Source organism: Netta rufina (assembly GCF_964035555.1).
Source record: "Netta rufina genome assembly, chromosome: 3".
NCBI classification, from domain to species: Eukaryota; Metazoa; Chordata; class Aves; order Anseriformes; family Anatidae; genus Netta; species Netta rufina.
The window spans coordinates 90,824,818-90,852,464 of record NC_140125.1 but is presented as its reverse complement, the minus strand read 5'-3'; the positions used below and the strand labels follow the sequence as shown (position 1 = coordinate 90,852,464).

Here is a 27,647-nt window from a genome sequence, read left to right as displayed (position 1 = left end):
TGTTCCTGGCTGCAGATTATTTCTCACACAGAGACATGGCATCCGCATGGTGCTCAAACTGTCTGAACAGTGAATTGAGAGCAGTGCTGTCATGCTGCTACAAGTAGAAACTGCATACTTACAGATGCCTAAACACCACTACAGTGGGCAAAGTGTTATGATAAGACAGAACCTAGGAAAGCTGTTCCAACTCCAACTTTGAGAACGTAGACCTTCTATTCAGTGGCTTTCACTGACCATGATGCATTTGTACCTCAGTCCACCAATGTATCAAAGTTAATTCACTGTTTTGGTCTAAGATTTTGTGATTGCCTGTAAACAGTGCCAAAAAGTACACCACCAAAGATGGACAGCAGTCCTCCCCTCCCCTGTGAGCTCATGCCCAAGTCTTCCACAGAATAGTTCCTCCATTTCTCCCACCATGTCGTAAACCCTACGGTGTAACAAAAATTACGGTTTTAGAAGGACAAAATGCAGCAGTTGAATGCAAATGAATAGTAATTTCATGCTCCAAACATTTGCATAGACAGCTCCAAGTTTTCCAAGCAACATATTAACCTTAAAAATGTAGTAATTAAGGCATTCAAAGAAAGCTATTGTAGCTCTCATGCTTGATATTTCACCTGAATGACCACCACCCACTATCTGTACAAGTCCTAAACACAGTAAAACTAAGGCACCAGCCTTAAGGACAGGTTTTGTCTTCATTTGATAAGCCCCAGACAGCATAGCACACTGAAGTTACTGAACATTAAACAGAAGTCACACATTCCCAGATTCAGTTAGTCTCAAGGACAGAAGCATATTGTGACATGCACCTGAACAGTGCCTAGAAACAGTCTGGGCTCAGCAGTAAATCCCAGTCAGTGGCATGGTAAGGAAATAAAACATAGGTGGGGAGTATTAGCAATAAATTCAAAAGCTTTCAAATGTTACTTTCTGAAACACTGTTTACGCTTCAGTCAACAATAAACTTGTGTAAAACAGTCTGCATTTTAAATACTTATTGATGTTCATTAACAATTACAAAAAAGAAATCAAACTTGGGTAGCTGTTTGCCAGCTTTAATCTGGAAAAAAAAAAGACCAAAACAGTGAAGATACTCTCCTAGCTAATGACTTTGTTCTTAATTTTAGTTTCTTGAAGGTCAAAAACTCTACACATGCTCTGCAGTAATGTAACTGAACAAGAGATTAATCTCTCCTTCCATAATTAAGGGAAACAAATTTAAAAGCTGACATGTTATTACAAGCTAAGTGAAGGTCTAGGTCTTTTTTGACCAGGACATGATCTAGATGTCAGCAATATAGCCTGAACAATTTAGCACCTATGTCAGTCAGAAAGGGCTTAAAAGTAATTAAATTCATGATTCAGTTCAAAATAAAGCACTTAGTCAATAGAGCTGAGAGCAGCTAGGTGAGCTGAGATGCTCTCAGTTCTATTGACTTAAATACTCCTATTCCGTGGTCCACCGAAGTGCTCTCCTACAGCAGTGTGAGCTGTCTCCTACAGCTGTGGCTCAGTGGCCTCATCACCACTCAGCTGTTGGCATTCAACATCCTCATTTACAGCTTTGTGCTGAATTGCCTCCCAGAATCCTGCTGTAACTTATGCCAGCTTAAAGGCATTAATAAAAGCATAGCTAATAACTTTGTCTTTTTATTATTAAATTTGGACTTGTTCAGGAGTCAAAAGATTTAGCAGGCACTTCACCCCTTTATCTAGTTATGACTAAAGGGCTCTTACTTCTTATCCTTGTTCTGCAATGGTTTTGTTCACTTATCTTTTGCCCAAAGACAAGCTAGTAGCAGTGCTTCAAAATAACTTTTATTGTACGAGCTATTGTTACCGAGCCACTCAGCATTCACTAGCAAAGCTACTCAGGTCTATTGTGTTAGAGCCAGGCTGCAATGAGGAGAGCTATTTCAGCAAGGACACACATTTAAAAGATTAACACCTATTAAGAAAACATGGAACTCATACAACCTTTAAGTTTCATCTGCAGTTAACTGTTAGGCTTTAAATCATCATCTTAGTTGCAGAATTTTATCCCGATGACAATTTAATACTGTAACAATACAAATCAGCTGATATTCAGTGACTGAATAAACTCAATAGATGAAAAAAAGAATGTGACAACATGAATATGAAATGTTGGCCGAATTATTACAACTGTCACTTGCCACACACAAAATGTGTGGCATCAGTTATCATTTGTCATCAGTTATCAGTGACAAGTTACAAACAATCAAAAAGCCTGTAAATTAAAATGCTTCCTTTTCCTTCACACTTAAAAATAGTCAAATAGCATTAATCCTATGATTCACGATCAGTTACTGAATGCGCTCTTCTGAATCCTTTTAATCTACATTAAGAACTGCAGTATTTTAATTGCATGTGTAGGACTAAAAGAACACTCCCCAGGCTTTAGAAAACACGCTTCTACAGTGTTTAAACTCAATTTGCTTTTAACTTAAGATCTTCCGGATTTCTGAAGGTTTACATGGCAGAAGATACTGCAGATTCTTCGTGTGTAGAACTGAATATTGACATGTATAGATATGCACTTATACTCACATTCTAGAACTATAGAATTGTGAAGCAATACCACCTGCTGAAGAAATTGCTGTTTTGTTTACTGAATGAAGAACAGCCTTTTACAAGAAATGTAGTTGTAATCACAAACATGTTGCATGTTTCATTATACATCAAGTTATTCTGTCAGACTTCTGCTTATAAAGCTCTGTAGGAATAAAACCATCAATGTAGACAAGCAGTAGTAAGGTTAAACTCAGAATGACCAGACCAAGTCTAGGTTATGCCATTGTGCAATGTATAAATAGCAGTATTTAGTTCTCTACAGCTGAATGGAGCAAGAGACAAACCTTAGTACAGTAGGAACCAGTGAAGTTGTATTACAAAGCATAATGAAGAATGATCTCCCCTTGCAGGAATACATTGGAACTAAATCTGAGCTGAGCTCAAGTTCTGAAACAGTGGTTCTTAAACTGCAGTAAAGTTATTCCTCATATTCCGAGAAGTTGAAGTATTATTTCAAACCATGAATAAACAGAGCTAGAAGATACTGTTGAAGCTACTTACTATGATGACTTTTTTCCATACAACTGTGGTTCATGATAACAGCAAGTACCATTAACATATGAAGTTGAAACATACTAACAACTTACTGTGTAAGTGATAGCTGCCAACATCCCAATCACAGTCAAGGAACTGATGGAAAATGAAAGAGCAGTCAAGCCATCTGAAAAAAGAGAAAGCCCACTTAAGTTTCCTACAATAGAGATACTCATTTTTCTTCAATTAGTTTCCTGAAATTTAAGTTCATTAAAGAAAAAAAATGAGCTGTAATTACCAGCAATATTAACTTAAAAAAAAAAAAAACACACACAAAAAACAACAAAAACAAAACACAACAAGCTGCACTAGGTGAATTTGTCAGCTTTTTGTTCCTCCTCCAATACTTGAAGAAGCAGAACAGCCATCCCTCCCTCACTATAGGCTTGAAGATAATGCATTTAGCTAAGTGGTTGAATAGCCACTGATGAACTTAACTCCCACCACTGTCTAATGTCTTCTTCAGTATCTATTTACAGCCTCCACAGAGTATTGTGGTTAACCTTCCACAACTTAAGCATGCATTCTGGATGGTTTTATCCTTGATTTGTTATCCCCCAGCTTCTCATAATCGAGCACTACACAAACAATCAGGCAGACATAGATCCCTCAAACAACCAAACAAGCCAGGGACTGTGGGCTTAGGCTTGACTCAGACCACATGTATCCAGATACAAACTGGAAAAAGGTCAGGGAACTGAGGAGTTACTGCAGTCTTGCTATCACTTTAGAAATTAGAAGGGAATGGAAGGAAAGAATGATACCAAACTCATTCCCAAAGGCATCAAACTTCTGGAATCCTCCTGCATAATTCTGCATAACAGCCCTGTCCCTAATCCTGCCTATGAGGACACAACTTGGCAAGCTTCCTTGAACTTCTCATTAAATAGCAGCACAGTTGTGCATAGTAGCTATTAGAGAAGTTAACTTTGACAGATGGGTTTCGTGTCTGCACCCAGTCACAGAAACTGCAAACTGAGCCACTGCCTCGTGTTCTCCCTCATATCCTCCCCCTTTCTGTGGTTGATTCAAGAACTCTGAGCAAAATAGCTTTCATTCAACCTGTTAACCAGCATCCATTCACTAGCCTGTTTCCAAGAGGCTGGAGCACATATCATACACAGGTTGAGGGAATTGGGCTTGTTCAGACTGGAATAGAGCCAGCTTTGGAGAGACCTAACACAGCCTGCCAGTACCTCCAAGGTGTTTATCAAAGAGGTGGAGTCCAGGCTCTTCCGTGGTGTACAGTGGTTGAATGGGAGACAAAGAGCAACAGCATGTACATTCATGCTGGGTAGAAGAATTATTTTTCACCATGAAATGAAGGTCTCCATCTGTAAGGGTTTTTTCAAGAACTAGCTGATAAAGCCCCGAGCTGCTTGATCTGACCTTACAACTTCCAGCTTTGAGCAGGAGATGGACTAGATAACCTGAGGTCTCTTCAGTCTGAAGACTGTTGCCTGGTCCTACCAAGTTAAAGTCACAGGAAAGCGCCAGTAGCAGTAGAGCCAAGAAAACAAATCCAGGCATGCACATCCCAACCCAGCATCTTGATGACCTTACTAGAACTAAACATTGGCTATGCTATGCTGCAGAGCAAAGACAGCTACAGAACTGAATATTTAATTGACAGCCATGTCAATGTTGCTTAGAGAAAGTAGCTTGCATCTCAGTTCAACTACTGTCACTACCCATATCAACAGTTTAGGAAACATTTTATTCCATCCTGTCAGAACACTTCTCTAGCTTCAGACAAACAAAGTGACAGCAAAATTTATGACAAAACAATGCACTTGGCTTCCTTATCACTTGTGCTTGCAGGAAAAGCTTAAAACAGAGTTCATATTAAGAAAGACTTTGCAAAGAGCACTGCTACTAACTGAATCCTCAGACCTGTGCGACAACCACAAAATTAAAAGCAGTAACAGAGCTAAGTGCCTGCTGCATTATGCATACAGTAGATGCACAAGTGCAGGAGCATGTACAGGACAGAGAAACCAACTCTGGCAACCTAAAGTGCCCCCTGAAATGTAAACTAATATACTATGTTCTCTTTTTAATTATTTAATTCTTTCCTGTGGAATCAGCAGCTCAAAGCATTCCAAAGCTTATTCTGAAGAATAACTGCAGGGGAGTGAGTAAACTCAAATTAGAGAACTGTCACCAGGAAAGTTACCTTTTGTTCAGTTAATGGTAAATATGACAGAATAAGCTAATAGCAAACTCAGAAGAGATCTCAAACTTACGGCTACTTCCAAATTCTTCAAAGAGGAGCTTCACTTTCTCCCACTCCGTGGAGTTCTTCTTATTGGGAATATCCAAAGGAACAAAAGCCCTGTAACAAAACAGAAAGTCATCTCGCTTACCCTAGTTAGGCAAATATCAAAAAATTGTACTTCCAACTTAAGAAAACAGAAATCCATTTATTGCTGAAGAAAAAATGTTTGATGTTAAGCTTCAAAAATTCTGAAGGCAGTGTTTCATTTAATACACATTCCTCACATATGGAATATTCAGATCAGCAGAGTTCATGTGTGAGCCTGTGCACAGTCAGGTCTGAGGTCAACAAACAATTTTTAATTTTACCAGTCCTAACAGAGGCAAGGACCTTACACTCAAGCATCAGTAACCTATGTCCTGTGTTTATTTACTAACCTGGCTTAACTCATTGGCAGAGACGTTAAAAACAACAACAACAACAAAAACTATCACTTTAGAAGGATTCTTTTATAAAAATTACATTACTGAAAACTAGTATAAAATTCAAGATTGCCACAGAAAGCATTTAATTAAAACTTAGTGGAACATAGACGTGTCCCTCTATTACAACTATAGAAACACTTCTTACGCATTCCACTTGTTTGGTGTTTTGCCTGAGAGAACTGAATTGCAGAGAAGCCCTGTAAGTATTTTTGACCTTTCAGGGAAAGAGATTTGCAAAGAGTGCTTAGAAGAATGCCAGGTAAAACAGCCATCCCATTCAAAGTCCAATAGTAAGACTGCCTCTTCAGCACCTCCACAGACAACAGCTTATTACTGAAGAGCTAGAAAAACAGTACTTCCATACCAATCTGAAATCACAGCTTCCAGACATTCAATATGTGAAGGAGGCTTATCAGAAAGCTGGAGAAAGACATCAGAGCCCACAGTGACAAGACAAGAGGCAATCGTTTCAAACTAAGAGGAAAGATTTAGTTGGATATTAGGACAAAATTCTTCACTCTGAAGGTGGTGATATACCGTAAGATGTTACCCAGAGAAATTGTGAATGCCTCATCTCTAGAAGTGTTCAAGGCCAGGTTGGATGGGGCTTTCTGGGGAACCTGATCTCATGAAAGATGTCCCTGTCCACAGCAGGGAGAACTGGACTAGATGATCTTTAAGGTCCCTCCCCATCTGAACCATTCTGTGAAAGTCTACAAGTCACAAGGAAGCCAGTTTGGAAGAAAACTAAGAGAAATTTAGATAAAGAATATAAGAACAGAAAACAAAAAACAAAACAAAACAAAACAAAAAGAATGCTCACAAGTACCTTTTGGACTTTTGCATAAATAGAAGTACAGAATGGGATTCTTCCTTTAAGTTCCAATAAATGAATAACACATCTTCCAGGAACATGCCTTGAACTTCAAGTATAGAATACAAGCATGTGTTTCAGAGATTAGTGTTAAACTATGTACACTTATCATTCAAAAACAAATAACTAACCTGCAAACAAAATTAAAGGGTCTTATCTAGACTAAGGCTAATACTTGAATTGACACATGCTTGCTGGCTTACAGATTCAGTCTTGTAAATGCCTCTCATACTAATTCTCTCTTTAAAATTGTATCCAGACAAGATCAAATCACAGGTACTAAAACAAGTTAAGTAGAACTGTCTACTTGCAAGAGATAACACAAAAAACTGCAGTTTATTTGCTGAAAAAGTTTAAAAATAGGAGGCAATTGCAAGCCAAGTGAGCTCAACTCCTTTCACTTCAAAAATCAGTATGAATTTACTGTCTGTGGACCACATGGATGGAACAAAAGAGATGGAAGACTATCTTAGAATATAACTTGCCAGTTTCTTCCTCCAAGAGCAATAGTTTTGGTGGTGGTGGTGTTTTTTTTTTTTTTCTTTTTTTTTTTCACAAACCAGCACATCGAAGGACCATAAGCAGAGTAGAAGGCATAGTACCCTGTAATACATGCTCTTCAATTAGCATTCAGCTAAATCCTGACTCCATGAGACATCTCTGATTCTGCTCCTGTTCAACTTCCATGCAGCAAGAAGGGCCTTGGAAAGGAGTGCAGTTTCTACAAATTCACAGTCTCCAATCCCAAACAAGAATCTTATTTCACCTTCAAGAACAGGGTCCCCCAACTAGAGGCCAGCTAAGCCAGTAGACTGTAACCAGCCTGCTTTGACTGCTAACCTCTAGCTTACCAGGACACAAGCTAGGCACAGCCAGCATGCCTAGCTATCTACAGACCAGCATCCAGCCCACAGTCCCAAAACAGCTCTAAAACACAGCCCATCCATTGTGCCATCATGATACTGATACAGAGCAGTTTAGGCCTATTTTTCATGCACATTAAGCAAGAAAAAATTTGACAGAAGCCAACCATTTTGCTACATTGATTAAATGGTCAATGGACCATAGGAGCTATCAACATAGTAAGACAGTGACTTGCTAAGTAACTATTCACCTGCACACTACAACATGTCAGTCTATTGACAGTGAGTGAATAGAGTGCAAATGCCAACACAGTTTTACAGGCGTAACTGGGAATTCAGCTAATTCAAGTGAACAGAGCAGCCAATACTGTTGTCTTGCACTTGCAGCTCTTCGCAGAAAAGAAATTACCAAGTGTACTAATGTTCAGAGCAGAGTCAAACCAATCTCCCGCTTAAAACAATTCCTGGGAATATCACGATCAAGATCTACCTTGCAGAATGAAAAATAGATGCTAGACAAGCAATTTAAGACTATTAACATTTGGCAGAGCTAACAGCACACAGGTGTACACAGGTCAAATTTGATCCTTAAATCAAAGATGTAAGATTTACTAACTGTGGTCTCTAGCAACAGAGTTCCAAACTAGTTTTAAACTCACTTCCCTAAAATGAATTCTGCTATAAATCACAATTATTTATAGGTTAATTAGGGCTATGTACATAGCTTTTTAGAACATAGTACTTCCAGAAAATGGAAGGTAACAAGTTTAATTATAAACACTGATAGTCAAGGAAGCTATGCTCAAAATCAGACATTATTAGCCTCAGACTGGAGTATTTTAGTTCCAAACAAGGTGCTGTATAGAGGTGCCTTAATGTAGACTGTAGTACCTCAAGCTCCTTGCCTCCAAACACATGACATTTAATGGTAAATACTAAATTAATTTTAAGAAGGGAACTGCATTACAAGTAAATTTAGTTTTGAGCATCCCAGTGTAAGTTTGTCTATTCTTTGCTTTTAATTTAATGATACTTAGAATAAAAAAAAAAAACAAGGTGAACTGGCAGAAGAAAAAAATATTAAATTTCCCCAAATAATAACATTGATCTCTAACAGAGCAAGATAAGTATTCAGATAAGAGTAAGATAAATTTTAGACTTCCAGCTCAGCCAGCTTTTATGGTTTCTTTGAGGAGCCCTGCACAGGAAAGGTTTCCCCGAGAGGTCTTTGCCCCTATCTTTAAAGGGGCCAAGCTACTTATAGATCTGTTAGTTATACAGACAACTTGCTAAACCAAGATCACTTCTGGTACCATACACTAACCATACAAGCACAAGAAGTCAGACTATAACCTAATTTCACTAGGAAGTTAACAGGAAACATTCCAGGCCCCCTAGCTATTGCAACCTCTGTGCATGAGTCTATCCACTAAGCATGGCCTCCTAAAAATAAAATCAGTGCATAAGGTCTGGTTTAACGTTGGTCTGATACTGACCATGTGTTTACCTCTCACAACCAGCAGGAAAAATAAATAAATCTGCTACTGCTAGGTATAATAGGTAGTACTGCAAGATTGTCCTCAGTCCCACCTTTAATTAACCCCCTCATGTTGAGACTTGAACTCCAACACTTTTAGCTCTTTCCTACGGCAGTAGGACTTCTGATATTGCTCTTTGCTGTTGCTGTGCAGATAGCAGACCAACTCCTCCATAACAACGTGTATATGAACATTCAGAATACACCCACTATTACTGCAGACTCAAGTCCACCTTTTTCCTCAGCACAATTCTCATTTTCTTCCTGAACTGAGCTGTTCAGTCTTGTAGTTTCCCTTATAGCGGGCAGCCAAGAGTAAATTTTCTGCAACAGCCTCCTAAATAGCAAGGGTGCTTTTCCAATGCAAGGGCATCAGTTTGATATTAACATCATCCTATCTTTAAAGAAGCAAGCAACCTCCTATTTCTAAAAAGCAAACAAAAGAATGATTCTGATGACAACCCAAAATATACATTATACAGTACATTTATATGAGTATGATTAAAGTCAATGATTAGAGAAACAGCTTTGTCAGATCATTTTAGTAGTATTTTTAGACCCAGATTAAGCTAACTCTAAGTCCTTTAGTCTCTCATAGCAGCCAACAAGCTACTTTTAATTGGAAAGGCACTAAAACTCTTGGAATCCTACCTTGAAGTTTCTCCAAACTAGAAACGATACTATAAAACAATAAGGCAGTATACAATGAGAAACATTAATTTTGCTAGTTTCTACTTCACTTTCTAGAATTTCATTATGTATCATTTTAACACACATTTTGTAAATTTTACCAGCTTTACTGCTGCAGTCAAAACACATATGGCACAGCATACATTAGAAGCATTAAATATTGGTGTGCATGTCATGTTTAATGGTGATCTTAAATTGATTTTGTAATACTGGAATTTCAGAATAATAGTATTTGTTGCAAACAAGTTACTCACTTCAGTAGTATCTGCATATTAAACAAATTCCAGTGAAGTGTTTTTCATACAAGGCACAACTCTATAAAGTACTACCCCACACTATATTCATGTTTTTCCACAGAAGATCTCCATTTGGGGGTAGTACTAAAAACATTACATCTACTCACATTCCCAAGAACTGATTTTGGATGTCCACAAAAGCATTTGGTCATAGAGAAAGCAAGCAGGAAAAGCACGAATCTTTTACACCCTGGTGTACTTCAGGTATCAATACAATTGTAAATAGAAGTTGCAACCATCACATCCTTGATGGATATTCACACTGCACAAAAAGTCAGAACTTGGAAGCACAAGCACCTCTGCAATTAAGGAAAATATCAGCTTGGTTTCTAGTTAAACACTTGCTTTTCAGGTGTACAATACCCAGGTTATTTAAGCCTTAATAGAGATAAGCTAGATATTGGTTACATTATGCTGTGCTCAACCAATATAACTTTTTAATCTTGCACAGAACAAAGTTCCATTTAGGGCTCTATTTCGCATATCCTTCTTTAGTATTCAATGTAAATACTTACCCAATTAAGAGAAGAACTGCACAAATTGTGAGGAATCCCAGAGTATATTTGAGTGCAGTTTTAACCTGCTGTATATTAAAAAGAAAATTATAATATTAACATAAATCCAAAGGGATTTATCCAACAGGTTATTAAAAAGCACACTCAACACAACAGATTTTCAAGAGAACCTCCAAAATAAGCAAGAGTAGTTTTAGGTCCAAGTCTGTAGTATACGCTCTTAAGGAGTCTTGTGGCTTGAGGACTACGAACAATGATACTGAATTATGCTTCCATTAAGCTATGCACTTGGGCAGCTGTGGCCAGAAGCCAGGGTGTACTTGTTCAGGTCAAAAACACTCAAAGAAAATTCTTACTACCAATATTTTATATTATTGCTTATTATGGCTACAGTTAGAAGTTTTTCTCCCTCATGTTAATATTACAACTGAATAGGGTTGAAAGGGACCGTGATTAATGATTACAAGACTCTAAGAAAAAGATTCTTCATTTGAGAAGCTCGCAGCTTACTGGTGTGCATTTGTGTTCCTTGGACCGTTATGCATATCAAAAATCTTCAGTGTATTACTGACATCAGCTGCTAGCTTCACGTAAATTACTACCGCCTACTTTCAGAAAATGAAAGCACAAGATAGATTTAGTTTCTACCCCAGAATCAGCATAATCCTTCTGTCTTCTGCTTCAGAGCCTGTTCACAGGTATTTCCAGGAGTTCTAAGAAAAATCTCGTAAGAACTTTTAACTCCCTTTGTTATGGTACACTTACTGAGCATGTGTTGCCATCATCTTCTTCCTTCTCCTCATAATAGAAATAGACAAAGGGTATCCACAGAAAGACGCAGAACAATATGATGGAGTACAAGGCTAGGAAAAAGATTAATTAAGTGAAAAGACAGTTATATTGGCACTTCATTTACAGCATAGTAATTCAAAGAAAAAAAAAAGACTAGTTTCTTCTCATTCTAGATCTCAATTTCAAGCACTGAAAAGTTAATAAATTTAACAGTCAGCCTGTGAATTATTGTTGTTTTGTTCATTCTAAAAGTCCTTTGGAGTTAACCTGTTTGGACTACGGATTTCAGATCAATCTTGAATTCATCAATTACAGAAAGACTAAAGGAAGCAATCGCCTGCACGTAGTGACATACAGGACTAGCACACTGGGAACAGAGAACAGGATTTAACAACATTATTCCTTACTTAGTTTTGTTACTTCTTATCTTGGATAATATATTCAGAGTACCCAGCTGCTTCCACAAAATCTTTTTAAAAAAGCATTTTAGCTGATGAAGCCAAATGAAGTATTGAGACCTACTACCTAGATGTGAATGAGAAGTTTAAGATAAGTCATTCTTTGAGAAAACATTTCAAAGTGTTATGCGCATCTACCATTTAGCATGCTGAATTGGTGTGGGAGTGTAACAAACGGTGTAACAAATAGATCTTGATTTGTTTGTAAACTGTCTCACATTCAACACAAATAAAATTCAGTTCTAGATAACTTGAAACAATCTTAAAGCATTCTTAGATGCTCTAGAACAGCATGTAAACTGCTTCAGTATTGTGTTTCAAGGAATCAAATCTTTCAAATCTATGATCTGCCTTTTTTTTAGGCAAGTCCTAAATATAAACTGCACTATGATAGTTAGTTATGCAAATTACAGTCATCATTAAAGATCTGAATAATCAACCCATAGAGGTCACTGCAAGCACAGAAAACACCCTGCTTCCAAGTTTAAGTCTTGTAAATCTGCTTCAGCATACTTTACTCATATGGGGTATGGCCACAACTCACCAAATAACAGGACAATCCATGCTTCCTCCAAAGCAATAGAGGAAGAAAGACTCAAACCTCAAAAATTATCTACGATTCGAGTGAAATACTGTTACCACATGCCACTATACCAAACACTGGTACTACCTAAAAATGCTATTACTGCAGTATCTTGATTCATTTTTTAAAGGCAACATTTCAGGTTTCTGATGCTAAGCTTAGAGACTTTTTTGAATTTGAGCTGCTGCCACTCAGTTACCAAATACATAGCTAAATATCTATCTTGAATTTGATTTTAAACTATTTGCTTTTTGAAAACTAAGTATGGTATGCTTTTATAGGATAAAACTGTTTTTGGTAATTTCTCTTAATTCTTCCTGCTAATATCAAGAGCTTATCTGATCTACTACAGTATGGAGCAGAGGACCTTTCTCAATGGCCACTGACAATCACCTAATCACCAGCTGAACTACTTTTGTTGAACTGTCTTATTTAACTGCATTGCTTGATGCTGTTGAATTGCTGTATAGCTTGCCCAGCCTTTACAAAGGTTGCAAAAAGCCACTGGTACCACAAGCATCCGAACAGCATACGGTAAGACAGCTAAGCAAAGTTTTCAACTCAGTACAAGAAACAATTCCAAAAACTATTTCCACATACTGCTATTAACACCACCACATTCAGCTTTTAAAAGATGGTCACAGGAGTTTAGTAAATTCGTTGCCAAGAATATAATATGAAGATTTTGTCCAAAAGTAATTCATTCCAAGCTTCCAGACTGTAAGTGGTGCCTCTCAACTCATGCTATGAATTAGCAGGCTTAAGCTATTACAATGAAGTTTAAAACAGAGATACTTCCATAAATGAAACATTTTACTGAAGTTTTAACAGTTCATTACCATGACCATATAAATACTTAAGTCAAGTTCATGCACCAAATAAACGCAGCTGATTTAAGTGTTTTTATATAGATCCAACTTTTACAGTAAAGAAAGTCTGAAACATGACCATAATAGTTCCACAAACCCACTATTCAGAGTAATATATTGCAAGACGTAAAGAGTTCATGTCCATACAAAAAAACACAAACAAGTGCAAGACATCGAATCAAGGTTTTATCCAGTACAAATTCAATAAGAAATAGGTATTGCTACTAACAGTTCTATTCAAATTTAAACTCATTTCCTTTTCTACATCCAATGGCTCACATGAAAACCATACAAGAGGTTTAAGATAATGTTTGCATACCAGAATATTTAAAGCGAATTTAGATCCAGGTCTATGCAGCTCTAAATAGAGTATTGTAAAAAACTCCCGATGTTAAGCTCCTGACATCCTAAGTTTCATAACTTTGAAGTTAACATCTATAAGCTTCTCTTATTCGCCAATGTAAGCAAAGCAAATTCCTATCCAGATTAGCCTTACCAAAAGGTTAAATAACTCTACTTTCCTTGAAGTCATAGTTAATCCAATCGAAGTTCTCAAAGATGTTTCCATTTTATTATTATACTCAGGAATTTATCAGATTAAAAAAAAAAAAAATCACACTGGCTTAGTGTCATGCCAGCAGAACAATAGAAGAGAGTTTAGCCTTGCTTTTGTGCAACCCAAAGTAGCAGAGCTTTGAATCCTCTGGAAAATGGAGTAAAGCTGGGCATAATGAAGGATAAAACCTTTTGAAGATAACCTCTTAAGTAAGAAAACCTCTTATACCAAGCTGACTCTCAACTAATTTGAGAGAAAGTATTGCCCATCTCCTTTTGTACACGCTTCTATCAACTGGCAGACAAAAAGGCTTTAATTCATTGAAACTTTAACTGGTAGCAGTGGAATTGTTCTTCAGGAATTGCCTGAGCAGCTGTGATCAAAGTCAGCCAAATATTAAAAATGCCCCTTAACTTCCTGAAGAGGGAGCCAGATGTAGCTCTTGGTCTTTATTAAGAAGAGCCAAGCCACATCTGGCCAAATATATATTCATATTCAAATCAGCAAGATACAGTAAAAGCTATTTTTGGATAATACTTCTATACTAACAAGAAATACCTACCTAGCTGGTCCCACGCTATCTACAGAAGGGTGGGGAAAGACTGATTCCAATGGGTTAGTCTCATTCCAGATTGTATCAATGAATGCCTTTCACACACAGCTCCACCAGCAGAAGCCTTACACACTCCAAAGAAGAGGGTGCTGGCTATTAAACTAGGGGAAGAATCGAACGAGCAAAACCTTGCAGAAATAGAAATCTGTTCTCTGCAATTCTCAATACAAATTTGAGAAAACAATATCCTGGAACAGTGGAACAGTGAGTACAGAATACAAAGATCTGGTCAGACTGATAGTTTATCAAACCCAGTACTGTCTTCCTAATGGTGGCAATAGGAGGAGGTATTTAGGGAAGTCACGCAGGCCTGGTCACTTTCTGCAGTTTCATTCCTTATGGCTCCCTCAACAGCCATAACTGGAGTTAGTCAGACCTAGTCCTTTTCACAGAGGCAAACGACATTAAAGACAAGCCAGCTGCAAGACTGATGCTGTTATGGTACCGACAAGGAACTACAATTACACTTGGAGGAGCAGCAAGTATAACCAGATGTTGAAAACTGTCATCTGCTATTAGCGAATAATGGAATGGTTTGGGTTGGAAGGGACCTCAAAGACCACCCAGTTCCAACCCCCCTGCCATAGGCAGGGACACCTCCCACCAGACCAGGCTGCCCAAAGCCCCATCCAGCCCAGCCCTGAACACCCCCAGGGATGGGGCATCCACAGCTTCTCTGGTCATTTCTTTTGTTTCTGTGGAAGAGTTTTCACTTTTCTCCCTCAAGGAAATATGGTTAGTTTTGATTTTTATTTACGGCTGTTTTCTTGGTTGTTAGACAGACTAAATCCATAGAGATGAATTCTGCATGTGAAGTATACCCTTACATGCAGGAGTTGCTTTTAGATGCAAGTCTCCTCCAGTCCACAAAGTACATGCCAAAAATATTACTAATTCATTTAATACATGGGCAAAAGCTGTATTACAGGGCTATATCCTACTTCCAAGTTCGATGAAATAGATTACTTAAATATGTACTGCATAAGTATAGCTAAAAACACTGTTTTAATATAACTATTTCTAGACAAACATTTGAGAGGTGGACAATGAAGCACATCAGCATCACACACTAAGAACAAAAAAAAACACAGAATCATGAGTATTTACTTGATCATATGTGACTGGCAAATGCTGAAAGGCCTTCTTCAGTGAGCAAGCTGTATCTGATCCAAGGAGCGGTCCCACCTCCCTCTCTCCTCCATCCACCTGTCATGTTAACACTTCTTCGCATCGCCTCCAGTGTGTTAGACCCTGTGCTGGGTCACCTTAGCTCACCACACTGGCAGATGAGACAAATCTAGCAGTGTTCTCACAGCAAACATAAGAAGGCCAACAGCATCTTAGGCTGCCTCGTGCAGTGTCACCACCAGGAGAAGGAAGGTGGTTGCTCCCCTTGACTCAGTGTGGCCCTACCAGCACTGCAGGTCTGGAGTGCTGCATCCACTTCTGGGCTCCCAGTGTTAAGAGACACACATAAAACAGAGGGCTTAATGAAGAGCAAAATGGCAAGGAGCACCTGTGAGAGCTGGGACTCTTTAGCCTGGAGAAAAGAAGGCTTAGGAATGAATCTTATCAACGCATGTGAATACCTGATTATGTGGTACTCAGGTAAAGGATAAAAGGAAGATAGGCACAAACTGAAATATAGAAATGTTCATTTAAGCAAGAATTAGTCTGCCTATGGCCAGATACTGACACAGGCTACTCAAAAATGTAGCAGAGCCTCCAGCCTTGGAGATACTCAGCATCCAGCTGGAGACTGGTGTGAACAAACTGCTGTGAGCAGCGGCCTCTTTCCAGCCTCGGCACTTCTGTAAGTCAGAGTGAATTTCTGCTAATGCCTAAGTCTGGGTTAGCACAGCACAAGCACCCACCAACTGCTAACTTACCCTCCCTGTTGAAACAGCTCTGCAATTTGCCCAGAGCAGATTCAAGCGGTTGAAAAGCCATGTTACCATGGTAACTTCACAGGACCATACCACTGAAAAGTGAATTTAAAAGCAGTTTTGTCTTTGCGTTTCCCACACATGATCATTTTAATTAAGACCTTTTCATTCACTCATCAGGTAAAGTCTTAAAGCTTCCTAGGAGAAACACCTGAGAGGCACACGAAGAAAGCTTCCTCATTTCCTCTTTCTCCTGAAAGAAAACTTGCTATACAGCTAATAGAGTAAAATGGCTTTTCTTCCTATTATATCACAAAGAAAATTTTAAAGACTTGGCAGAGTTCCTATCAACACAAGGGAACAGACTGATCCGAGTTGCGAATTTTTGTTGTTCCCAATTGTTAAGAGGAACACCTTTCATCAGCTCAAAAGCGTTACAGGCAAGCATCTAATTGCCTGTTGTTCTGCCCACTAAAAGAGCTGTTTGCTCCCTGGAAAGTTAACCTTCAAAGTCAGAAGTCTTGCAGCAGCGAGCAGTCAGCCAAGTGATAAATATTTCCTTACCCCTGGCTCCCTTGCCTGTGACCTTGTGGCATAACTGACTGAGTTTTCCTTATTTCACTTCCATGCACTTCAGTTTTAACTCGGTGATTGCTCGTTGCACTTGCTCACAGGCTCAACTGCCATTTCAAAGCATTTCTTCTGGGTTGTATCAGAAGCTTGAAGCAATACCACTGCAAGAGGGCTTCACCATATAGGCAGCATAATGCTGATTACTGTCACAGAACAAGTCCAAGCAATCTGCAGCAAGAATTCTGCGGTAAGGTTTGTTTAAAGGACAATTTGTACCACATCAATTCAAAGACACTTTAACAGTGAGACTCAGGCTTGGCAGTAATCTTCCAGTAAATTATTGCCATGGTCCCTTCATTGTGTTTTGCCTTGTTTTTTTTCTAGAAGTACGTGAGGACAATTAGGAGGAGTAGTAGACAACAAGGAACAGCAAAGAGCACTAGGTAGAAGGAACTAGAACACCTGAAAGGCTTGGGAAGATTTCATGCAGGGTATCTGAGATCAATACAGTTCCTGAAATCCCTTAGAGACTACAGGAGGCTCAAGAACCTTATACGATCAAAAATCTCTACCATCATGCAAGCCATCTGCTCTTCCAGATGGCATTATATACCGATGCCTTGCAGAAACGCTTAAAACAGTGCTTTGTTATATACTCCCTCACTTCCACTGCAAATCTGAGTTACGAGCTACTTTTGAAGACCTACAGACAACTGTTTCTTCCCCAATACATTCCTCACATTCCTAACAAAAGGCTCGGTAAAATAATTTTTAAAGCAAGGACAGCCAGCTTGTTTTCCCCACTGATAGTTAACAAATACAAAGCAGTAGTGAATTCCAGGTGTTCATCACACAACACTTGTTTGAAGCAGGACAGTTACAAGTACTTTAGCGAAGTGCCAATACTCTAAGTCTTCCAATTTATGTTCTAGCACACCGTAGTATGGTTCTCAAAAGCCGTATTTCTTAGGAGGGCAGTGGTTTCTCTGATAAATGTCACTCTGTTTGTGTCACTCCAGTATTTGTCAGGTACAGCTGTGCAAGTTTTGCACAATATTTAGCATGCTTTCACTTTCTGACCATAGGAGAAGGCACGTAGCTGCGTTCAGCTTCCAGCTACTTCCTAGAAGCCCAAGTCCTTGGGTCAAAGACCCAGTACCAAACACTTGTAAGATGAGTGTTTAACTACCTGAGAAATAACTAACACACTAAGCTGCTAGGGCTTCAAAGCAATCAGTAAACCATTTTCCTATGCTAAGCACTTACATTAAATCTCACTTTGAAACAACTGCATTTCAAGCTTCATTCTGAGTTGCCTTATTTTGCTTTCTACCAGTACACAGCAATTTCACTTTTCCATCAATAGTCAAGCCAAGCAATCTATCAGAGGGGTATGAAACAGGACCGCTTGTGGAGCCTACCCATTTTCTTTTTTTTTCCCTCCCCTTTAAGTTTAGTGACAGCTTTCTCAGTAAATCGCAACACAGGCAGTAAAATAATCCTTAATATTCTGCAGCAGTTAAACCAAAGCCTCCAAGTGACTTGTACTAAAGGGCAGTGACCTAAACTTATCAACTTACCATACTGTGAATTGTAAGTACAATACAGTTACAGGAGAGATTGAGACCTATACAGCTATTAGTGCACTTTTGGAAAGAGAGTACTGGTATGCACATCCCTAATACTAGGGCTAGGTACAAAAAGCAACTTCACTCCAGTCACCCCATTTATTTTAAAACATGGCAAGACCCCATACTGTTAGAAGATAGGAGTAGAAGAAAACGGAATAGCATTACAAGACTAGAAGAGTTGTTTAATTTATTCATTCTCAGCTTTCATTTCATTGTGCTGTGCAACAGCAGCAGGGGAACTAGACCTAAACAGACAGGTGAACTATCAAGTTGCATTTTTATACAGGAATGATGCTGGCTTCTGAAAAATGTTACTACTGTTCACTTCAGTGTTGTTATAAAAATACATCAATTCCTCAAACCAAAAGTTACGAAAGAAAAATATTTTGAAGCATCTTAAAAATCTCTACCACCATCTGGAGGATATACTATGAAATAAAATGTTAGTCCTACAAAACTTCGGGCAGACCTGTCCAGGTAAAATAAAAATCAAGAACTTCGAAGTTCTTCAGGTTTAAGTTTGAAATCTATCACAAAAGTTAGTTCAGGATTTACTAGGAGATATCTTGCTTTTAAAGAGACTTATCTTTGCTATTTAGACTAATCCCAAATATAAAAGAAAACAAACCCTTTGAAAATGATAATCTCACATCTGAACTACAAGTAAACACTGAGTACTGTACATCTATGGGTACTGCACTGCAGTTTGAAAAGGATTATCTCCCAAAACTTCTGAACTAGAAAGAGTTTGGCAATGCCTTAACACTTTCTATATCTTAATGTGGATAAAAGCAAACCATACTAGAACTGGTAGTCACTAATAATCTACTAAATCTGGGAGATATTAAACTAGGTTTTGAGTTGTAACGGCATTTCAAATACAAGGCAGAAACAGGTAAGTTCTCCTCAGAGAAGTAATGAAAATGAACTTAAGTAGATTTAGCTAAAATATAAACCAGTCCATAAAATTTAGGTCTTTAAACAAAAAAGTTAAAAAAATTAAAAGGTTTTAAGTTTAAGAACTTAAAAAGTTTTTTTTAAAGTTTAAAAAGCAACTGTAAAGACAACTTTTAGTGCAAAGCCTAACCTAGAGGTATCTCTACAAGCATCTGCTGCAGAAGCAACACAGAATACTCGTGTACAGTACTAGATGAAATCCCAGTAGACAGATAATTGCAAGGTTTTCCCTTCTATAAAAATCTAATTCTATTAAAAAATTAGCTGATTTTCATTAAAACTCAAATATGTGAACTTTGTGAAGAGTTCATATTTTAACATTTGTCATCCAAAGCTCAGTTGGATGCAGTCTCAAGTTATTCAATAACAAAAGCAACCCACTCAACTTATATCCAAAAGTAAACAGCCTGAATCAATTATACACTTGATCTCATTTCAGAAAAGGCATTTGTGGTCTGAAAACATTTTCCAGTCTTCCAGACCACGTTCAATGGTTAGTTAGCCCAAACTATTTTATGGGAATTCATTCATCAGTTTAATGTATCTATACAGATGGTACAGAGAAAAGGTTGAAGAGCATTCACATCATTAGTGAAGAACCTAACAAAGAGTAGAAAGCACATGTGACATGATTCCACTATTCTAGAGTAAAGAACTTTTGTAGAAGATAAATTAGTAGTTACACAGCTCATTTTTTAAACCACAGATTTACTTTTTTTTAATTTTTATTTTTACCAGTTCTGGTTTTAGGCTTCACTCAGCATGAAACTATACATTCTGGTTTGTGAGACTGGCTCTGTCAGACAACACATGCAACCTCACAAGTGAGGAACTGATTTGCAAATAGCAAATCACAAGCTATTTTGAACTGATTCAAAAAATATATATTTTAAAATATATAAATATAGAATTATTTAGGTTGGAAGAGACCTCTAAGAGCAGAGTCCAATCATTAGCCTAGCACTGCCAAGTCTACCACTAAACTATGTCCCTAAGCAATACACTTTTTAATACCTTTAGGGGTGGTGACTCAATTACTTACTTGCCTTTGCAGCCAGTTCTCAATGCCTTACAACCCTTTCAGTAAAGAATTTTTTTTCGTGGTATCCAAACTAAACATCCACTGGTGCAACTAGAGGCCATTTCCTCTTGTACTATTGCTTGTTGTTTGGGAGGGGAAGCCAACCCACACCTAGTTATGACCTCCTTTGAGGCAGAGCAACAAGGTCTCCCCTGAACCCCAATTTTCTCTAGGCTAAATAACCCAAGTTCCCTCAGCAGATCCTCACCAGACATGAATATGGTAGTTGTTGAATCTTAAAAAGTGCTATGATCATAAATGCACTGACTGTACACACGGTAGGCAAGTTTCACACCACTGCATATCCTGAGTGCTAAAAAAAAAATATATATACATATCAAAGCCATCAGATGACCTAAATGAACCTCTAAATACATACAGTATACATGCTAACAGCAGATTGCGTGACAGAAGCCATTAGCCTTTTCCTGGTTTAGCCTTCAGTATATTTGCATTTTTAGAGGGGCACTTGAATGTAAAAACTTCACTGAAAGGCTCTAAGTGTGGGACTAATGTAACCAAATAGCAATCATCCAGTATGACCCCTGAACGCTTAATATCTTTAAGTAAAGGTATGAAAGTGATAGGTCCTATTAACTGGAAGGAAAAAGTTAAAAATACTTACTATAGTATCCATAAAGTACAGTGTCTTCAATCTGTCTTGAAACATTAGCATCAGCCCAGTCCTAGTAAAACAGAATAAAAGCATTTAGCACCAAATAAAAAGAACATTTTATTCAATTGCATTTTCATAGAACTGAAAAACATTTTTATATCAAAAGCCTAATGAAAAACATTAGGACCCAGTTTGTTGATATTAAGTTGAACTTATCTGTGTAAGTGAGTAAGTTCAAGCCAATCATTATGATTAAGAAATGCTACCTTTAACATGACAGACACTACAGTAGCATCCCAACTGCCTATATTCATTTTGGTCATTAGCTAAAAATTCAAAGCTCTTCCCCCTCCCCCCCCACCCCCCTGGAAATTAATACCCTTAGTTACAATATATTAATTTTTAATGAATAACTGAAATAAAAGTGTTAGTGTAATTTTTTTTTAGCAGCTGAGTATATTTCCTGTTGTTCTGTACTTGGTATTTAAGTGGTCATCTGAATATCCACTTTTATTAAACTAATTTTCACTTAATATGTATCAGACAACACAACCACCAAGTTTGAAGCTTAATCTAAACAGTTCTTCAAAGTGTTTTGTTAAAAAAAAATCCTGGAGATATGATTATTCTCAGTCCTAGCCCTTTTCCTTCTGGACTGTTGGAGTAACACAGTTGACATTAAGCATATAGGCCAAGCCTTTACACAGACACAGCTGTCCTCAGAATGAGTTTCCTAAAAAAACAACATATGATAGGCTTTGAAGCAGGACAGTACATCAGAAAAAGATTTTACAGGCAACTTAGCTGTATGAATAGCCCAGCCCCGTAGTCAGATGTGTTGCAGCTTGAACTGTCTTAGAGGCTTGCCTACATTAAGCTGAAAGCCAACTGAGAGGGACGTAATCAAGTCAATGATGTACTCATTTTGAGGTTATTACCTACCTCTCAGTCAGAAAAGCATTACTTTTAGATCACAAAGTCTGACAATGGGAATTGCTAAAAATAACAGCCTCAAAACACCACTTGAGGCTGGAAGTGGCTTAACTGGATTTCAGCCACAGAAATGGCATCGCACACTGAAGTCTGGGAACACCTTTCTAGAAAGAAAAGCTCTGTAGTAGAGATAAGCATTTTCTACATGCAAGCTGATAGAGAGAACAGAGTCAAGTTTTATAAGCAGAATTTGCTCTGTTGGGAAGAACAGCTGATTTTGTATACATAGCCTTTTAAGGTATCGAAGCTATTTTTCAAGCGTATAGGTCTAGATACTAACAGTATACAAAAATCCATGACTTCTCAGAAGCTCTGCAGTACTGTACCTCAGTTCCTGTTCCAACTGTATTTAGCAACACTGAAATAATCACATATTAAAGAATACAAGTATATAATGATAGCTATATCCTCTTATCTATCAGTATTACATAAATACAAACACAGAAAGGCTACTTCTAAAGAACCTACTGTCTGTAGAATGCTAGCAAAACTGGAAATGAGTGGGCATGGAGGAACAAGAAGAGGACCGTTTGATGAAGAAATACTTTTCAGAAACAAAATACTACAGACCAGGTAGAACACCAAGTTGTTTGGGCAGCTACCAAGTACACTGAGCCAATTCCCACAGCACTTTGGGAATGGGATCTCTTAAGACACCTGACTGCATGCAGCATTCCTGTCATAGAATAGCCAGGACTAAGATTTTTTGATGCAATAATTAGATATGAGAATGGCAAAGACTTTATTATGCTATTGTAGCTTATAGACTTGTTTTTCTACTAATTGTCTACCCACTTTAAACCCTCGTCTTCTTTTTCAGAAGTTCAAACTGAAAAGCAAAGGTTAACATAAGACTTGAGTTATATAAACAGTAAGCTTCAGAGACCAGTACCCTGTATCAATCTTTTGAAGAAATACTGGATTACTCAATATTTCACTCACCAGTGGAGCTTAGACACTAACTGTATGCCAGCCTTGAGTTTTTGGCCTAAGCACTGAAGTTTTTTACATAACACCGAGGGACAGACTGTTTTCCTCCTGAAATTCCTATCTGAAAGTCATGTGTTGAAGCTAAAATTCATCACTGAAATTAATAAATGTATCTCAAATCTTACCTCAGAACTGCCAGAAACCCACCCATGCATTTTAAAATTTATATCCCAGATGTAGCAGCATTGACATCCATTATTCAGCAAGAGAAAAAGCTAACAATTTTCAGAATCCAGTTACACAGTACTCCTGGGGAATTGTTCCGAAAAGTGAAGCAAAGATGCTGCTACAGCTACACTAGTAATTGCACCCAGCTATTCCTTTTTCCTTCTCTTATTGGAACTATAGGATTAAGGAAGCTTAACATGACTGTAACATGATTGTTGGCAGCCCAAACCAGGCACTGGATACAGAGGTGCAAGCCTGTCTGTACAGATGAAACATTCCAGAACTGCTCCGGTTTTGTGGGATCCACTCTACTCACAGTCGAGAGCAGAAAGATAGCTGTCCAGAAGCAAAGTTTTTAGAAAGCTAACTAGTTGTGCTGGTATGTCTCCAAAATACATCAGTGGAAAAATAAGAGATCCAGTAATATCTAAGCTCCTTGCAGATCCTATGCGTAGGGTTTTTTCAAATTGGTGAACTCAAGCCCTTTCAGTTGCTGTAAGAAAGCACACACTGATACAGCACATATGAAATACGGAAGTAAGAATGCTGCTTAAGACTGCACAAGATAAATTCAGACACTTGCTTTACCAGTTCTCTTAGAATTGCCTCAATTCCCATGGAATGTGGACTTGATGACAGACCATACCCATTTCAGATGATAGCCATTTTTCTGTGATCTCAGGAAATCAGCACCACCTTCCTTGAAATTAATATATTAAGATTCCCAATAGGCCACTTTACACTGAGCATTTAAAGTTAGATCATTATCCAATTGGAATTGGAGTAGAAAAGCATACAGATATTTTTCATCAGCAAAAAGAAAGCGTGAAAATACTTGAACAGAAGGGCTAGAAACAACACTGCCTAAAGTTAAGTGCCTGTCACATACACAGGAAGCCCAGACTTTGAAAACTGTCAGGCCCAAACCCTAACAGTGTTTCAACAGAAAAATTTCTAGGCATCTGTATGACTGTAAAAAGAATTTGACAGTAACTAAGTTCAGAATATTAAAGTGTTTAATTTGCCTGGTGTTAAAAATAAGGCAGTGTGTTGCTTTAATTACGCCTCGGGGAAAAAAGTGCTAACTGAACAGGTGGCACTTTCAAGTAGGTCTCGGAAAAAGGTCTCTCCCACAATCAGAGAGACTCAAAACACACACCAAGCAAGAATAAGTAAGAAAAAACAACTGTGGGTCTTACTGTTGCTTAACCACTTTACCACTGTTGCACAGCCACTTACAGGAAGAGGTAGCTAGTAATTGATAGGACTTAACTACCAAAAAAAGTTTTTTCTCCACCTCCAGAAGAGTATTAGCAGGATTCATAACAGAATAAAAATACAGAATTTCAAAACATCATAAACACTTTTAATTTTGTTGCTTGAATTAAGCAGCGTACAAGACCACAGTAATAGACCAGAAAGTGTACACGACAGCTTATTAAAATGCTGAGATGTTATCTTACATTAATGTATGGATATAGATACAGAGATCTATTTCACCACAGCACATTTGTGCCCAAAGGTAAACTTTGTATTACTCTACAAAAGAAAAATCTGTAATGCAAGCCAGCTTAAGAGCAGAGCATACTTATTGTGCAGGCTTCCATTCAGCCTCTCTCTACTTAGTTTTACACCAACTGAGGTAAAAATTCTTGTTCTTACCAGCAAGTTATCTGTATGCACACCTCATCAGCAGCAACCAGTTCCTCTGAGATGTTTCAAAAGCTAGTGACAGCAGCGCTGCCTTGTCAAGGGACATGCTGCTGCCTTTTGAGTGTCAGAGCTCAGACATTGTCAGCAGCAGTGCTGGTATTTCTCAAATTGACAGGCATATAAAAGTTTACTGGACAAGCATGTACAGAACTCAGCTAAGAACTCATCTGGAGAGCCTCTAGACCTGGCCTGTTTTCTTCTCCACCCATTATGACCCAAATTTACAGAATACACAGCAAATACCTTAGATACACAACAGATTAAGAAGGTGAGATTTCACTACTGCCTTCTGTAACTGTTTAAGATGTGAAAGTGTGACCACAGATTCTCTTAAGATCTGCTGAATTCACACATTCTGCACTGGTCTGCTGCACTTGGTTCTGTTCCATGCAGTTTAGCAAGAATGCATCACACCACCTTTACAATACCTGTAACAGTGCGTTGTATTGACAGATAAAGGATTCAAATTGCAAGGACATACAATGAGTAGTATGGCCTACACTAAGCTAATACTCTTAAGTACACATTAACATGAGTTATGCTGAAGAACTCAGGAAATTTAAATACAGTTACAAGTGTTAGATGTAAACACATCAGTAAAACATTGCTGTGTATACATGAATATAAAAAAGGCAGTTTAAGACAGATCCATTTTACCTAAATGCTGAAACCAAAGAAAAGCTCCCTCGAGTGCTTTTTTTTTTTCCTTAGTAGTTATATTCATAGAAAATTAGTTGTGAAGAACATTCGCTTCTCCTGACAGTATGAATCAGAAGCATCTTCGTTCTTCCCTCAGCAGCTGTGTCCAGTCAGCAACTTATGATAATAAGGCACTGTTGTTCTGAAATACAATATTTCAGTTGTTTTTGGACTCTGATATTTGTAGGTCCCTTTCAATTGAACTATTCTATTCAAGGAATTCCTTTTCACACAGAATAATGACAACCCAAGTCCATTCACCACTGCTCCTTTCCTAAAGGACTACATGACCTTTACAAAACTTTTGTAAGTGCAAAACCTCTATGTACCAAAATTGCTCAATTTGCTTGCATTACCACTGTCACGTCTCGGGAAATACAGTAAGACATATGGTGAGACAACCAACAGGTACTAACCAACAGGTACCAGATGCCACAAGCCATTTGTTTATAGTAAAGAATAACTTATCATCATGGAAAGATGTATAAACACTCTGTTAAGTTCCACGATGCCATCGAAACTGACAAAACATCAAGGTTAACCAGGGCTGACCATGTTAGAGTACATAGCCCTTGTCAAGGAAGACACCTCAGGCCACAGGATAGAAAATGTTTACAGAACACTGTTTTAAGAAAATTCATCCAAAAAACAGCACCATTTTGACAGTCTTCAGAGGATAATCTGGTACAGGTGATTATTACTACTATCAGGACAATTAAACTGACCCTTGTAGCCAGGACACACACCTTCACTAGTCAGTGAACACATACTATTCACAGAAACTTTCAACCACCAGACTAACCTTGGCTTCTGCTTAGCCTCTGCTATTAGCACAACATATTTGTCCTGGTTTTGGCTGGGAAAAAGTTCATTTTCTTCATAGCAAGCTCCTCTGATGCTATGTTTTGGATTTGTAATGAAAATAGTGGTGATAAACACACAAATGTTTTAGATGCTGCCGAGCAGTGCTTATGCAGAGTCAAGGACTTCTCTCCTTGTTATGCTGCACTGCCAGGAGGCTAGGGGTGCAGAGGAAGCATTGAATAGACACAAACAGGACAGCTGAAACAAAGAGACCAAAGGGATGTTCCATGCCATATGGTTATCATGCCTGGCAGTAAAATTGTTCAGAGTGATGATGTTTTTCTTCCCAAGAAACCATTACCCATGAAGAGTGCTGCTTTCCTGGAACTGACTGAGCACCTGCCTGGCAAAGGGAAAGAGCAAAGGGACTCCTTGGTTTCTTTTGCTTACGCTTACAGCTTTTGTTTTACCTAGTAAACTGCCTTTATCTCAGCCCATGAGTTCTCAGAGAGTTTTACCCTTCTGATTCTCTCCCCGACACCACCTTGGGAGAGCAAGCAGGCAGCTGCGTGGGACTTCACTGCCTACCAGGGTTAAATCACAACAACACTTCTCGTAGTTAGCTACAAGTGTGTTCACCGAAAAAAGTATCAGAAAAGTCAATTTATTGACAGGATGGTCAGATGGATTAAAAACCGACCTGAGAGTCCATATGTAGTACCCCTTAAGTTGAATACTCAACTCAGAAGTTGAATACTCTTGACTCTCATCTCTTTAGCGCTGCCACTGTGAATCACAGTTGAGAGGCAGAGAAAAAAAAAAAAGATTTGTAAAGCAAAAATCATGCACCTAGGAGCTGTGTAATTGCCACCACTCTTTTGGCACAAGTTCTGAAATCGTCCAGTTGAAGGATTTTTTGATGAACTAATAATTGATCTACAGAGAATACAGTCCACATCTGCTACCTAGAACTGTCTCCAAAAGTTTACCAAGGAAAAGTAATATATCAAATGCCTAAGTCACTTTGGCTATTGAAAATAAAGGATTCTGGC

The 27,647-nt window shown here is 38.2% G+C and overlaps 1 protein-coding gene across 3 annotated transcripts in view; it reads right to left on the bottom strand.

Annotated features, from left to right (window-relative positions):
• Positions 1-27,647, bottom strand: part of LMBRD1 (LMBR1 domain containing 1) — a 73,164-nt gene that overhangs the window by 42,999 nt on the left and 2,518 nt on the right. Inside the window, exons 3-7 of one of the 3 annotated variants that reach the window (XM_084285269.1) lie at positions 21,238-21,298; positions 11,379-11,476; positions 10,614-10,681; positions 5,382-5,470; positions 3,189-3,262 (exon numbers count right to left, since the gene is read on the bottom strand). In XM_084285269.1, the coding sequence (XP_084141395.1) occupies positions 3,189-3,262; positions 5,382-5,470; positions 10,614-10,681; positions 11,379-11,476; positions 21,238-21,298 (390 nt within the window). The remainder of the gene's footprint in view (positions 1-3,188; positions 3,263-5,381; positions 5,471-10,613; positions 10,682-11,378; positions 11,477-21,237; positions 21,299-27,647) is intronic. The other 2 variants (XM_084285270.1, XM_084285271.1) reach the window with 2 other exon arrangements.